Here is a 14,371-nt window from a genome sequence, read left to right on the forward strand (position 1 = left end):
TTTTAAATTTCACCAAAGTGGCTGTTCTAATTTTATACCTCCACGTTACCTAAGAGTTTCTGTTTCTCAGTTTCCCTCCCTTTCTCAAAACCATCAGATTGTAACATTTACTATCAGGTGATAGTTTTCAAGTGGTCATATGAACAGAAAATTTCAATATAATTCTACATGAAAAGAAAGGGCCAGAGGAGGTTTGGTGTGGCAGAAAAGACTTTGAAGGGGTTCACTGCAGTGTTTCGAGCGCCTGTTACCCTTTGGTTTCCCTCAACGTGTAAAAAAAAAATGACACAACGAAAGAGAACACCGCAAAACGCCGGGAGGGCAAGACCTGTGTTCCAAGCTCAAATCCGACTCACTCTTGGCGAGCCCCAGCCCTCGTGCAGTGGTACGACCTGGCAGCCGCTTCCCCCCGCGGTGCGGATTGGTTCGTCCCCAGACGCCGGCGCCTGCGCTCCCACCAGCCCAAGAGCGCGACTCCTCCCCTCCTCCCCGCGGTGCCTCAGCTTTGCGCGCGCGCCGGCCCCGCGCTCCTGACGCGCTGCGGACGCTCGCGACCCGCAGCGTCCCGGGGGAGGGGCTCGGCTGAGGGCCGACGGCCGGTCGGTGAGTACCTGCCGCCTCCACACACCTCCAGCCCGCCCTCTTCTTTCCTCCTCCTTTCTCTTACGGGGGCCGCGGCCCGCTCTTCACCCGAGGGGCGCCGCTGACGCTGGGTAGGGCCCTCTCGGCGCAGGGACTGATCTCTCCAGACGCCGAGGTGGCCCCTCAGGCTGTTGGGTGGGCATCTCTGGACGCCGAGGTGGGAACACAGGATGCGGGCGCCTCCCGACGCGAGAGTGGGGCCCTTTGGTACACCAGGGTGGGCCGTAGGGACTTCGCTGGGCGCCTCCTGACGCGGTGGTGGCCTTCCTCCCTCAGGTGCCAGGCCTGACCCCCCCCCCCCCCCCCCCGCGCCGGGGGGGTGCGGCCTTTATCTTCCTGGGCACTCCTTCGTTATTTCTCGTCCGACGATGGGCTCTTGACCCCGCCCGTCCCTCGAAAGCGTCTTCCTCACGCTGAACTCCCCGGGAGGCAGCTCAGTCCTCGCCGTGCCCCCCCCACGGGGCCCCACAGCCCGGACCTCTACCGGAGCTAGGGCCACCGGGCCCCTCCGCTGCCCCCCCCCCCCCCCCCCCCCCCCCCCCCCCGGGCCAGGCTACTGTTCAGTTGCGGAGTGATTAGTTATTTGCTCAGAAAAAAATCTGTTCCTTGGAAATCTTTATTGTTTGCCACTTTCCCCTCTAACGGAACTGATGTTTCTTTGTGTATGATGACAGTGTTTCAAGCTTGTTACACGTACACATTTATAGATCATCTTAACGACACTTTTATGAAATAGGTACTATTCTAAGTTTACAGATGAGGTAACCTGTCTGATAAGTGGTAGGGCTGTTTTGAATCCAGCCTAATGTTCTTGTATTTAGTCACTGTATCATACTGAGATATAAGTAATCTCCAGGAAAAAGTGAAAGTTTTATGTTTCTGTATTTTTTTCTGTCGGGAGCTAGTGCTTTGTAGATGAATCAAAGAATGTGTTTTTGGAATCAGGCATATCGAGCTGCAGTTCACAACATATCCATTTACCAACCTAGGAACTTGCCAATTGTTTGATTTTGAGTAAGTTTACAAACATTAAAATAGTGATAAAAATCGTTAAAATAATGATTACTGATAAATAGTGTAAAATAGTGAATCCTACCACATATAGTTATTGGGAAGATAACCTTTATAATGTATGTGAGGTACCAAGAATAGTGTCCCAGGACTCCATAAATAACTATAATTATTACTCAAAATGTGTTTGGAGTTTGTTGTTACACACTTATCCTGAGGCCGAGAATAAAGAATAAGTGTGTGTGTGTGTGTGTGTGTGTGTGTGTGTGTGTGTGTTTGTAAAGGTATTTACCTTTTTTTAAAAAATGTTTTATTTCTTTTTGAGAGAGTGAGACAGTGTATGTCTGTGGGGGAGGGGCAGAGAGCGAGGGAGACAGAAGGTCGAAATTGGGCTCTGCCCCACCTCACAAATTGTGAGATCATGACCTGAGCCAAAGTTGGAGGCTGGGCAGAGACAACCAGTGGCCCCCATTTACCTTTTTTTTAAAACAAGGAAACAATCTGTGAAATCAGGTGATAAAGAGGTTGGTACCACATTTCTTGAATAGTGACTTAATAACTTATAGTCAGTCATTCATAAAGAATTGTTAAGGTCCCTGTGTCCTTAAGCTTTCAAAGCAGGTTTGGTAGGTAGAATGTCAAGATTTAAAATTATATTTTCAGTGATTGTTCTTCAGATAGATAAAGATGATAGATGTGCTTAAAGAAAATGACAAATAGTATCCCAAATTGGAGATTTTCAAGGACACTACCAAAAAAAGCTACGTGAGAAATAATAATAATAAAAAAACCCACGTCTCATTATTGCAACACCTTTACTGCTTGTACATTCTTTTAGAGACATTTTGTTCCTGTCATAATTAAGATGAGGCTTTTGGCCTCTAGGCTCTATTTTTCCTTCACAGTTAGTGGTAATTCATTCTATAGCCTCAGTTCAAATAATTGAAGATAAGCCATTATTTTAGTGAGTTCTTTATTTTGAAGGGTAGCAACTTAAATAAATAGTTAACTGAGCTATATGTTGGCCTGTGTGTTTATATTGGCCAAACAGTGGGGCACCTGGGTGGCTAAGTTGGTTGGGCATCCAACTTCGGCTCAGGTCATGATCTCGAGGTTCACAAGTTAGAACCCGGAGTCCAGCTCTGTGCTGACAGCTCAGAGCCTGGAGCCTGCTTCAGATTCTTTGTCTCCCTCTTTCTCTCTCTCTGCCCCTCCCCTGCTCACGCTCTGTCTCTCTCAGAAATAAACATTAAAAAAATTAAATTGGCCAACCAATGCCTTGTTTTTACTCTTAGAGTTACTGTGGAGCAAAGTGGCTACATCTCATGAAGCACTGAATTTTGGAGTCTGTATCTGTGGGGTGCCTCTACTTAATGCTTCTTACCTATCTCTTATCTGCTTAATTCTTTGAAAACACACTTTGAGACTACAGGTGGTTCTCTGCTACAGAAAAGGGTTTTTATTTACTCATCTTTAAGAAATACATATATTTGGTGGTATAGCTATTCTTCATAACAGATTTGAGCAATTTTGTTTAAATAACTCTAGGGTACAGAAAACATTTAATAAGATGAAAGCTATTCCATATAAGATGTTTTCCTGGGGCACCATGATTCCTTGAGAATTCTCTCAAACTAATTCCGACATCCAGGTTTTACCTATGCTATTCAACCTGTAATAATTTTATCCTTTTATGCCTTTTTGTAGTATTTAATAATTTAAATATATACATTAAGCTGTTCATTCAGCACATATTTATGTGTGCATACCATATATTAGGTAGCAGTTTTAGTTAGAAGAGGTGTAAAGATTAAGTTATAGGGTATTGGAGTCAGGTGACAGAATTGCAAGTGCCTGCTTTGTAACTTTGGACAAGTTACTTTTCTGTACTTATGCTTCCTAGTAATAATTATATATACTTCTTAGGTTTTTATGAAGATTAATTAAGAATATTTTTGGATCATCAGGGCACGTAGGTGGCTCAGTTGGTTAAGCATCTGACTCGATTTTGGCTTAGGTCATGATCTCAGGGTTGTGAGATTGAGCCCCACGTTGGGCTCCGTGCTGGGTGTGGAGCCGGCTTCAGATTCTCTCCCTCCCTCCCTCTCTCTCTCTGCCCCTCCCCCCTCTAAAAAATAAATAAATTAAAAAAGTTAAAAATATCTATCTTGGGACCCTTGAATTGCCATGTGAATTTTAGAATCAGCCTGTTGATTTACACACACACACACACACACACACACACACACACACACACACACAATGAACCAGGATTTTATTAGGTATTGTATTGAATTGATATGTTAGTTTAAAGAGTATTGCCATCTTTGGGGCTCCTGGGTGGCTCAGTCAGTTAAGTGTCCGACTTGGGCTCAGGTCATGATGTCACGGTCTGTAAGTTCGAGCTCTGCATTGGGCTCTTGTGCTGTCAGTTCAGAGCTTGAGCTTGTTTCAGATTCTGTGTCTCCCTCTCTTTCTGCCCCTCCCCCACTCACTCTCTCTCAAAATATGAATAAACATTAAAAAAATAAAAAATAGGGGCGCCTGGGTGGCTCAGTTGGTTAAGCGTCCGACTTCAGCCCGGGTCACGATCTCGCGGTCCGTGAGTTCGAGCCCCGCATCGGGCTCTGGGCTGATGGCTCAGAGCCTGGAGCCTGCTTCCGATTCTGTCTCCCTCTCTCTCTGCCCCTCCCCCGTTCATGCTCTGTCTCTGTCTCAACAATAAATAAACGTTAAAAAAAAAAATTAAAAAAAAATATTAAAGAGTATTACCATATGAAATCTTTTGATCTTTGAGCGTGGGATGTTTTTCATTTTTTAGATCTCTCATTTTTTTAAAAAATGATTTATAGCTTTCAGAGTATAAGTTTTGCATGTCTTCTGTTAGGTAAAGTTAGTCCTTATGATGCTATTGTAAATGGAATTGTTTTCTTAACTTTATTTTCACATTGCTCATTTTGAATGTATAGAAATAGTTTTATTTATTGATTTTGTATTCTGTAGCCTTGCCAAACTTGTGTATTCTGATAGTTTTCTTTTTTAAAAAAATTTTTAACGTTTATTTTTGAGAGAAAGAGAGCATGAGCGGGAGAGGGAGACACAGAATCTGAAGCAGGCTCCAGGCTCTGACCTGTTAGCACAGAGCCTGATGCGGGGCTTGAATTCAGGAACAGTGAAACCATGACCTGAGCTGAAGTTGGATGCTTAACCAACTGAGCCACCCAGTCACCCCTCTAATAGGGTTTTGTTTTGTTTTGTTTTGTTTTGTTTTTAGTGGATTCCTTAGAATTTTCTATATACAATATCACTGCATCTGAAAATATAGTTTTATTTCTTTCTTTCCAATGTATATGCTTTTTATTTCTTTCTTTCTCTCTTTTGCCTAATTGCTTTGGCTAGGACCTCCAGTATAATGTTGAATAAAAGTGCTGAGAGTGGACATCCTTGTTTTGTACCTGTTCTAAGGGGAAAGCTTTTAGTCTTTCACCACTAAGTATGATATGTATTTTTAATTAAAATTTTTTAATGTTTATTTATATTTGAGAGAGGGAGAGAGAGAGAGAGACAGTGTGTGAGCAGGGGAGGGGCAGAGAGAGAGTTGGAGACACGGAATCTGAAGCAGGCTCCAGCTTCTGAGCTGTCAGCACAGAGCCCGCCTCGGGGCTTGAACCCATGAACTGTGAGATCATGACCTGAGCCGAAGTCAGACACTTGACCAACTGAGCCACCCAGGTGCCCCACTTTTGACACTCTAAATATAATTTGTCTTGATGTGGATTCCTTTGGGTTCATCTTTTTTAGAACTCTCTGGGCTTCCTGGATCTGGATGTCTGTTTTCTTTCCCAGATTAGGGAAATTTTTATCCATTATTTCTACAAATAATTTTCCTTCTTGTCTCTTTCCCTCTTCTGGGACCCTTGTAATGTGAATGTCGGTCTGCCTGGTTTTGTCCTTTCCATAAGTTCTTTAATGTGTCTTCACTCTATTCATCTTTTTTCTTGTGCTGCTCTAATTGAATGAGTTCCATTGGTCTGTCTTCAAGTGCAGTGATCTTTTCTTTTTCATATAGTCTGATGTTGAACCCCTCTATTGTATTTTTCAGTTATATTATTGCATTCTTCAGTAATGTGATTTCTGTTTGGTACTCTCTTTTATTTTCTTTTAATTAAAATTCTCATTATGTTTATTCATTCTCCTGAGTGTAGTGAGTAATTTTTGTGACTGTTATTTTGAACTCCTTTGTCAGGTAAATGACTTATCTCTCTTTTGTTAAGGCGTTTTTCTGAATTTTATCTAATTCTTTTTGTTTGGAACATCTTCCTCTGGTTTTGTTTTGTTTTTTGTTCTTTGTTTGTTTTTTTATTTTCTTTGACTCCATGTTGATTCTGTGCATTAGATAAAATAGCAAGTTTTGAAAGAATGGCCTTATGTAGGAGATGAACCTTATTTTTCAACTTTGCCATAGCTTTTAGTTGTCTTTCAAATCTTTGTGTTTATCCAAGCAGCCTAGTATATTTTTAGTGGTTCCTGGCACTTGAAGGTATGCCAAGAACTGCCAGTGTCCCCAAGGGGAGGAACTCAGTCATCACCTAGGTTGAGGCTGTTTGGAAGCCAGACTCTCAGGCTGCAGCATTTAAAGTATGCAAATATATAAAGTCCTGCAGGACTGTCAGTGTAAGTAAGTCCTGGTGGCCCCCAGAAGCAGGTGATCTGGAAGTATCCCCTGGGAAGCAGCTGTAAAAATTGGAGTATCAGACAAGGGCACAAACTCCTTTCTGGGAGATACTGGCAAGCTTGAATGAGGCAGAGGGAGATGCAAAGATGGTGCCTACTGGCCTCTGCCTTTCAATATTTCAGTAGTCACCCACGCGTATGTTAAATTAGATGCCTGCGCCTCAGGCTGATGTTTTAAGATAAACAAATAAGTCTCTCTCACAGAAAGTCTTGGTGCTTTTCAGTTGGCTGCCTTTGTGTTGAGCCCTGGGGTGGGTGAGTTGGTATGTGTCAGCTTTTTGAGAACTGCTTTTCAATTCATTTTGGTTTTGGGAGTCTTAATGGATGCAAGCTTGTTGGCTTTCAGAGCTAGATGTTTAGGGGGCTTATCTCTCAGTTGCAGGTCTGAAAAGTTGTGATGCCAGATATGAGATTCAAACTGATCTGATCTCCCCTCAGGGAGAAGCTCCTGGGTCGACCCCCCCCCCCCCCAAATTGTGGGTTGTTGTGGCTAGGGTGGGGATTATGATGAGATTTCTCTTAACTTTGCTTTGATGTGGTTTCCCTCTCATTTGTCTTATGTGAATGGGTTGCTCTGCCAGGTTTTAAGTTTGTTTCAAAATAATTTGTTCCATATATATTTGTAGACTTGGTGTGTCTATAGGAGGAGGTTAAATCAAGATTTTTACTATGTCATCTTGAACTGGACCCTCCTTTCAAAATATTTTTAAGTTTTCATTTGTAAGTCTTGCCTTATTTTGTGACATTTATTCCTAAGAATTTCATTATTTTTGATGTTATTAGAAATAGAATTTTTAAAATTCAATTTTTGGATTTTTATTGCTAGTGGATAACACTACAATTGATTTTTGTATGTTGACTGTATGCTGCAGTCTTTTCTGAACTTCTTTATTGGTTATAATAGTTTTTCAGTGGAGTTCTTAATTTTTTTGTTTTTTTTTAATACAAGACCATATCATCTGCAGATAGTGATAGTTTTACTTCTTCCTTTCCAATTTGGATGTCTTTTTTTTTTTTTTTTTTTTTAATGTTTATTTATTTATTTTTGAGAGAGAGAGGGCAAGCAGGGGAAGGGCAGAGAGCGAGGGAGACAGAATTCCAAGACAGAGCCCCCAAGACATGGGGCTCAAACTTATGAACCATGAGATCATGACCTGAGCTGAAACCAAAAGTTGGACACTTAAGTGACTGAGCCACCCAGGCGCCCCAGTTTGGATATCTTTTATTTCTTCTTGTGTAGATGACCTGCCTTGAACCTCCAGGATAATGTTCATTAGAAATGATGAAAGCAGACATCCTTGTTTTGTTCCTGTTTTAAGAAGAAAGCATTCAGTCTTTTATGTTTAAGTGTCATATTAACTATGGGTTGGTTTTTTGTTTTTTGTTTTTGTTTTTGTTTTTTGGAGATGTTCTTTATCAATTTTTTGGAGATGTTCTTTATCAAGTGGAGGCATTGCTGTTGAAAAATAGTTCCTTTAAATTATAATACATAGTCAAGAGAACCAACTGTCTAAGTTAATGTTTAAATAACTGGGATAAATTATTATATTATTTTTATTGAAATGTCCCTACAGAGATGAGATATGTACATATATAGTTTTTTAATAGAAAAATTGGAATTTTAATGAGTAGTGGAAGTATTCAGAAGTTATTTTACTTCTTTTAGATGGGAACCTTTTTCTTTTATATGATTAAATTACAGATAGCATCTGGAAAAATTAAAGTTTGAGTAAATTACTTACCCTGTGTTTCAGACAAGGATGCCACGGAGAAAGAAAAGGGTTAAAGAAGCCACTGAAGCACAGAACTTGGAGAAGAAAGATGCAGAAACTGCCAGTTCTGTCAATCTGAAGAGGAAACGTAGGTTTGAAGATGCATTCATTGTGATATCTGATAGTGATGGAGAGGTTAGTATTCTGAATAGTGGGGCTTTAGCTCTCAAACTAGGCCTTCTCCATGGCTTGTTTTGTGACTATACCTTAATGGCAGCTTGCTGGAATGTGCAGTTTTTTACTCACCTTCATTTTGATTTGTAAATGTAATTAAGAATTATGTAAAAGAAAGTAATACTGTTTGGCTGAGACTGGATCATAGTTACTCATTTTTGTAATATATTGACCCAAGATGGTATTTTTTAAACTATTAGAAGAGACTAAGGCAAATGTAAATGTTAATTTTTATGTGTTTGGAAAGTGGGAGAAAGAGAATGTAAATGCTGTAAAGTCTCTAAGTGTGATAGCAATGAATCACCTGTAGCAATTTAAATTACAGTTAATTAAAATTAAATAAAAAAAATCCCTTTCTCTGTTATACTGGCACATTTCAAGTGATCAAAGCCACATGAGTCTAGTGTCTGCTGTATTAGATGACACAGTTATAGAACATTTACCTCATTGTGGTAAACTTTAAAAATTTGTTTGTTTATTTATTTATTTATTTATTTATTTATTTATTTATTTAGAAGGAGAGGGAGAGAGCGCACACATATGCAGGGAAGGGCCAGAGAGAGGGAGAGAGAATCCCAAGCAGTCTATGCACTATAGCATAGAGCCCTACATGGGGCTTGAACTCATGAACTGTGAGATCATGACCTGAGCTGAAATCAAGAGTCAGACACTTAACTGACTGAGTCACCTGGTGCCCCTCATTGTGGAAAACTTTATTAGACAGTGTTGCTTTTGGACAGTGCTGCTTTAGATCTTAACATCTCTTCTTTGTTCCTTCTTTCCATTTGTTTATTAGAGATTTCCCTTGGTCTTTAGGTTACATAGAGGAAGGCGGTGAATTAAGTCATTGTTTTTTCTTCCAAGTTTACTTCTCTTTTTTCTTTATCTTCTAGCTCATTTGATGGTAGATCCCCTCATTTGCCTTGTTATTAAAACTCAGAATTGTATTTAACTCATTCCTCTTTCTCATATTTTATACCTAATCATTCACCACATTCTTTAGTTTTTACCTCTTAAATGACACTCAGATCTATTCTTTCTCTTTCATTTCCATTTCTTTCCTTGATCATCTGTTATTTCAGTTCTTGTTATTGAGATCATGTTGTTATTAGAGCTCTTGAGTCTGTTAAGACTCTGAACTTGATTGTCTACCTTCTGTTTTTCTCTACGTTTCACTTAGTTTACTCCAACTTTTTTTTTTTTTTTAATGTTTATTTATTTTTGAGAGAGAGAGACAGAGGATGAGCAGGGGGGGGGCAGAGAGAAAGGGGGACACAGAAACCAAAGCAGGCTCCAGGCTCTGAGTTGTCAGCAGAGAGCCTGATGGAGCTCGAACCCACAAACTCTGAGATCATGACCCACGCTGAAGTCGGGTACTTAACCGACTGAGCCACCCAGGTGCCCCTACTCCAACTTTCTTTTAAGAATTCTGATTTTAGATTATTGTATTTGCTTACTTAAAAAATCTTTGATTCTCTAGTCCCTACAAGATCAGTTTAGAATTTTAATATAGTATACTTCATTACAACCGTCACAGTTTGTTCTCATTTGTATTCTTATCAGTAGTGCATTAGTTGCCTTGTTCCTTTTGAAGGGTGTGACCACATTTTTTATTTTTCCCAATTTCATAATGAAAAAGTTGTGTATTTTTTAATAGGAAAATTGAACATGTTTTCACATCTCTGTTGGGTATTTGTTTATTTTTTTGAATTTCCTTATAGTCTAGTTTTTAATTAGGATTTTGGCTAAATAGTTTTTAAAAAGGTATGAAAGAAAAAAAAATAAAAAAATAAAAAGGTATGAAAGTATAAAGAAGAAAACAAGGGGTGCCTCGGTGGCTCAGTCGGTTAAGCATCTGACTCTTGATTTTGGCTCAGGTCGTGATCTCATGGTTCATGAGTTTGAGCCCTATGTCGGGTTCTGTGCTGACAGTGCAGAACCTGCTTAGGATTCTCTCTCTCTCCCTTTCTCTCTGCCCCTCCCCTGCTCGTGTTCTCTTTCTCTGTCAAAAGAAATAAATACAATTAAAAAAAAAAAGGAGAAAATAAAAGAATCCATCAATTCTACCAGTTGAATAACTTGTGTTAATATTAACAAAAATAACTATACATATACACACGGATGTGTTAAAACATTTTATACATACATGTTAAAACAGATAAAAACAGTTCAAAACTATTTGAAAACAGAATAGTATGGAAAGCTATATAGTGAAGATGTACACCTCAGTGAGTGTACATTTAAATAAAGGTAATAATTTTTTCTCTATTCTTCCAGAAAAGTTTTTTTTATGAATATGCTATAAATAAAATGTTTTACAGGAAAGGAATCATGCTACATAGGCTGTTTTGCTTTTTAATTTAATATTTATTGCAGATCTTTTTATAACAACAAATACAGATCTAACTCATTAATTTTTTTTTAAGTTGTCAAATATGCCGCACAGGAGAGTCCATAAAATGCAAATCATAATCTTTTTATTTATTTTTTTTCTTAAATCCGCATCACCTATTTCACCCATTCTCCCCCCCACCTCCCCTCTGATAACCATCAGTTTGTTCTCTATAGTTAAGAGTCTGTTCTTGGTTTGTTTCTGTCTCTTTTTCCTTTGCTCATTTGTTTTGTTTCTTAAATTCCACATGAGTAAAATCATAAGGTATTTGTCTTTCTTGGACTTATTTCACTTAGCTCCATCCAAGTCATTGCAAATGGCAAGGTTTCATTCTTTTTTATGGCTAAATAATATTCCATTATCAGTGTGTATACATATATATACATACATATGCCACATCTTCTTTATCCATTTATCTGTTGATGAACACTTGGGCTGATTCCATATCTTGGCTATTGTAAATAATGCTGCTGTAAACATAGGGGTGCAGGTATCTCTTTGAATTAGTGTTTTTGTATTTTTTGGGTAGATATCCAGTAGTACAATTACTGGATTATAGGGTAGTTCTATTTTTAAATTTTTGAGGAAATTGCATACTGTTTTTTGCAGCATCTGCACCAGTTTGTATTCCCACCAACAGTGCATAGAGGGTTCCTTTTTTTCCACATCCTTGTCAATGCTTATTTCTTGTGTTTTTGATTTTAGCTATTCTGATAGGTGTGAGGTGATACCTCATTGTAGTTTTGATTTGTATTTCCCTGATGATAAGTGATACTTAGTATATTTTCATGTGTCTGTTGGCCCTCTGGATGTCTTCTTGGAGAAGTGTCTGTTCATGTGTTCTGTCCATTTTTTTTTTTATTTGATTTTTTTTGGGGGGGGGTATTGAGTTGTATCAGTTCTTTATATTTTTATTTTTATTTAAAAAAAAATTTTTTTTAACGTTTATTTATTTTTGAGACAGAGAGAGATAGAGCATGAACGGGGGAGGGTCACAGTGAGAGGGAGACACAGAATCTGAAACAGGCTCCAGGCTCTGAGCTGTCAGCACAGAGCCTGACGTGGGGCTCGAACCCACGGACAGTGAGTTCATGACCTGAGTCGAAGTCGGACGCTTAACCGACCAAGCCACCCAGGCGCCCCTATATTTTTAGATACTAATCCTTTATCTGATATGTCATTTGCAAATATCTTCTCCCATTCTGTAGGTTGCCTTTTAGTTTTGTTGTTTCCTCTGCTATGCAGAAACTTTTTATTTTGATGTAGTCTCCCAATAGTTTATTTTTGCTTTTATTTCCCTTGCCTCAGGAGGCATATCTAGAATACTGTTGCTATGGCCAGTGTGAGAGAAATTACTGCCTGTGGTCTCTTCCATGATTTTTATGGTATCAAGTTTCATCTTTAGGTCTTTAATCCATTTTGAATTTATTTTTGTGTATGCTGTAAGAAAGTGGTCCACTTTCATTCTTTTGCATGTAGCTGACAAGTTTTTCCAGCACCATTTGTTGAAGAGACTTTTTCCAATTGAATATTCTTTTCTGCTTTGTTGAAGATTAATTGATCATATATTTATGGGTTTATTTCTGGGTTTTCTGTTCTGTTCCATTGATCTATATGACTATTTTTGTGCCAGTACCATACTGTTTTGATTACTATAGCTATGTAATATAACTTGAAGTCTAGAATTGTGATACTTCGTTTTTTGTTTTTTTTTTTTAATCCAAGTTAGTTAACATATGGTGTAATAATGATTTCAGGAGTAGAATTTAGTGATTCATCACTTACATACAGTACTCAGTGCTCATCCCAACAAGTGCCCTCCTTGATGCTCATCACCCACGTAACCCATCTCTTCACCCACCTCCCCTCCAGCAACCCTCAGTTTGTTCTCTGTATTTAGAGTCTCTTATGGTTTGCCTTCCTCTCTATTTTATCTTATTTTCCTTTCCTTTCCCCTCTGTTCATCTGTTGTGTTTCTTAAATTCCGCATGTGAGTGAAATCATATGATATTTATCTTCTTTTGAGTGACTTATTTCACTTAGCATAATACACTCTTAATTCCATCCATGTGGTTGCAGATGGCAAGATTTCATTCTTTTTGATCACCGAGTAATATTCCATTGTGTGTGTGTGTGTGTGTGTGTGTGTGTGTGTGTGTACACCACATACTCTTTTTTTCTTAAATTTTTTTTTGCGGTTTATTCATTTTTGAGAGACAGAGCATGAGTGGGGGATGGGCAGAGTGAGAAGGAGACACAGAATCTGAAGCAGGCTCCAGGCTCTGAGCTGTCAGCACAGAGCCCAACATGTGGCTTGAACTCAAAAACTGTGAGACCATGACCTGAGCTGAAGCCCCATGCTTAACCTACTGAGCCACCCAGGTGCCCCATACCACATCCTCTTATCCATTCGTCAGTCGATGGACATTTGGGCTCTTTCCATAATTTGGCTATTGTTGATAGTGCTGCTATAAACATTGGTGTGCATGTGCCCTTTTGAGTCAACATTTTTATATCGTTTGGATAAATACTTAGTAGTGCATTCGCTGGGTTATAGGGTAATTCTATTTTTAACTTTTTGAGGAACCTCCAGTGTTTTCCAGCGTAGCTGTACCAGTTTGCATTCCCACCAGCAGTGCAAAAGCGTTCCTCTTTCTCCACATCCTCGCCAACATCTGTTGCCTGAGTTGTTGATTTCAGCCATTCTGACAAGTGTGAGGTGATATCTCATTGTGGTTTTGATTTGTATTTCCCTGATGATGAGTGATGTTGAGCATCTTTTGATGTGTCTTTGAGCCACCTGGATGTCTTCTTTGGAATAGTGTCTGTTTGTGTCTTTTGCCTACTTCTTCACTGGATTATTTCTTTTTTGGGTGTTGAGTTTGATAAGTTCTTTACAGATTTTGAATTTTTTTTTCAAGATTGCTTTGGCTATTCGGGGTCTTTTGTGGTTGCATACAAATTTTAGGATTGTTCTAGTTCTGTGAAAAATGCTCTTGGTATTTTGATGGGGATTGCATTAAACATGTAGATTGCTTTGGGTAGTAGAGACATTTTAACGATATTTGTTCTTCTAACTCATGAGCATGGAATGTCTTTCCATTTTTTGTGTTGTCTTTAATTTCTTTCATCAGTGTTTTATGGTTTTCAGAGTATAGCTCTTTCACCTCTTTGATTAAGTTTATTTCTAGATGTTTTATTGTTTTTGGTGCACTTGAGAATGAGTTGTTTTCTTAATTTCACTTTCTCCTGCTTCATTATTAGTGTATAGGAATGCAACAGATTTCTATACATTGATTTTGTATCTTGTGACTCTACTGAATTCATTTATCCATTCTAGTTGTTTTTTGATGGAGTCTTAAGTGTTTTCAATATGTAGTATTGTGTTTTCTGCAAATAGTGAAAATTTTAATTCTTCCTTACTGATTTAGGTACCTTTTATTTCTTTTTGTTCTCTGATTGCTGTGGCTAGCACTTTCAGTATTATGTTGAATAAAAGTTGTGAGAGTGGACATCTTTGTCTTGTTCCTGACTTTAGGGGAAAAGCTCTCAGTGTTTCCCCATTGAGAATAATGTTAGCTGTGGGATTTTCAGATAAGCCCTTTATTATGTTGAGATGTGTTCCCTCTAGACCTACTTTGTTGAG

The 14,371-nt window shown here is 38.9% G+C and overlaps 1 protein-coding gene across 3 annotated transcripts in view; it reads left to right on the forward strand.

Annotated features, from left to right (window-relative positions):
* The first annotated feature begins 497 nt into the window (after positions 1 to 497).
* The window catches only part of UIMC1 (ubiquitin interaction motif containing 1), a 118,146-nt gene continuing 104,272 nt past the window's right edge, over positions 498 to 14,371 (forward strand). For 2 of the 3 annotated variants that reach the window (XM_042945789.1, XM_042945805.1), the window contains exons 1-2: positions 498 to 603; positions 8,142 to 8,294. In XM_042945789.1, the coding sequence (XP_042801723.1) occupies positions 8,148 to 8,294 (147 nt within the window). In that variant the 5' untranslated portion in view covers positions 498 to 603; positions 8,142 to 8,147. Of the gene's footprint in view, positions 604 to 703; positions 800 to 8,141; positions 8,295 to 14,371 lie in introns of those variants that run through there. The other variant, XM_042945798.1, reaches the window with a different exon arrangement.

The sequence above is a fragment of the Panthera leo genome, chromosome A1 (genome assembly GCF_018350215.1).
Source record: "Panthera leo isolate Ple1 chromosome A1, P.leo_Ple1_pat1.1, whole genome shotgun sequence".
NCBI classification, from domain to species: domain Eukaryota; kingdom Metazoa; phylum Chordata; class Mammalia; order Carnivora; family Felidae; genus Panthera; species Panthera leo.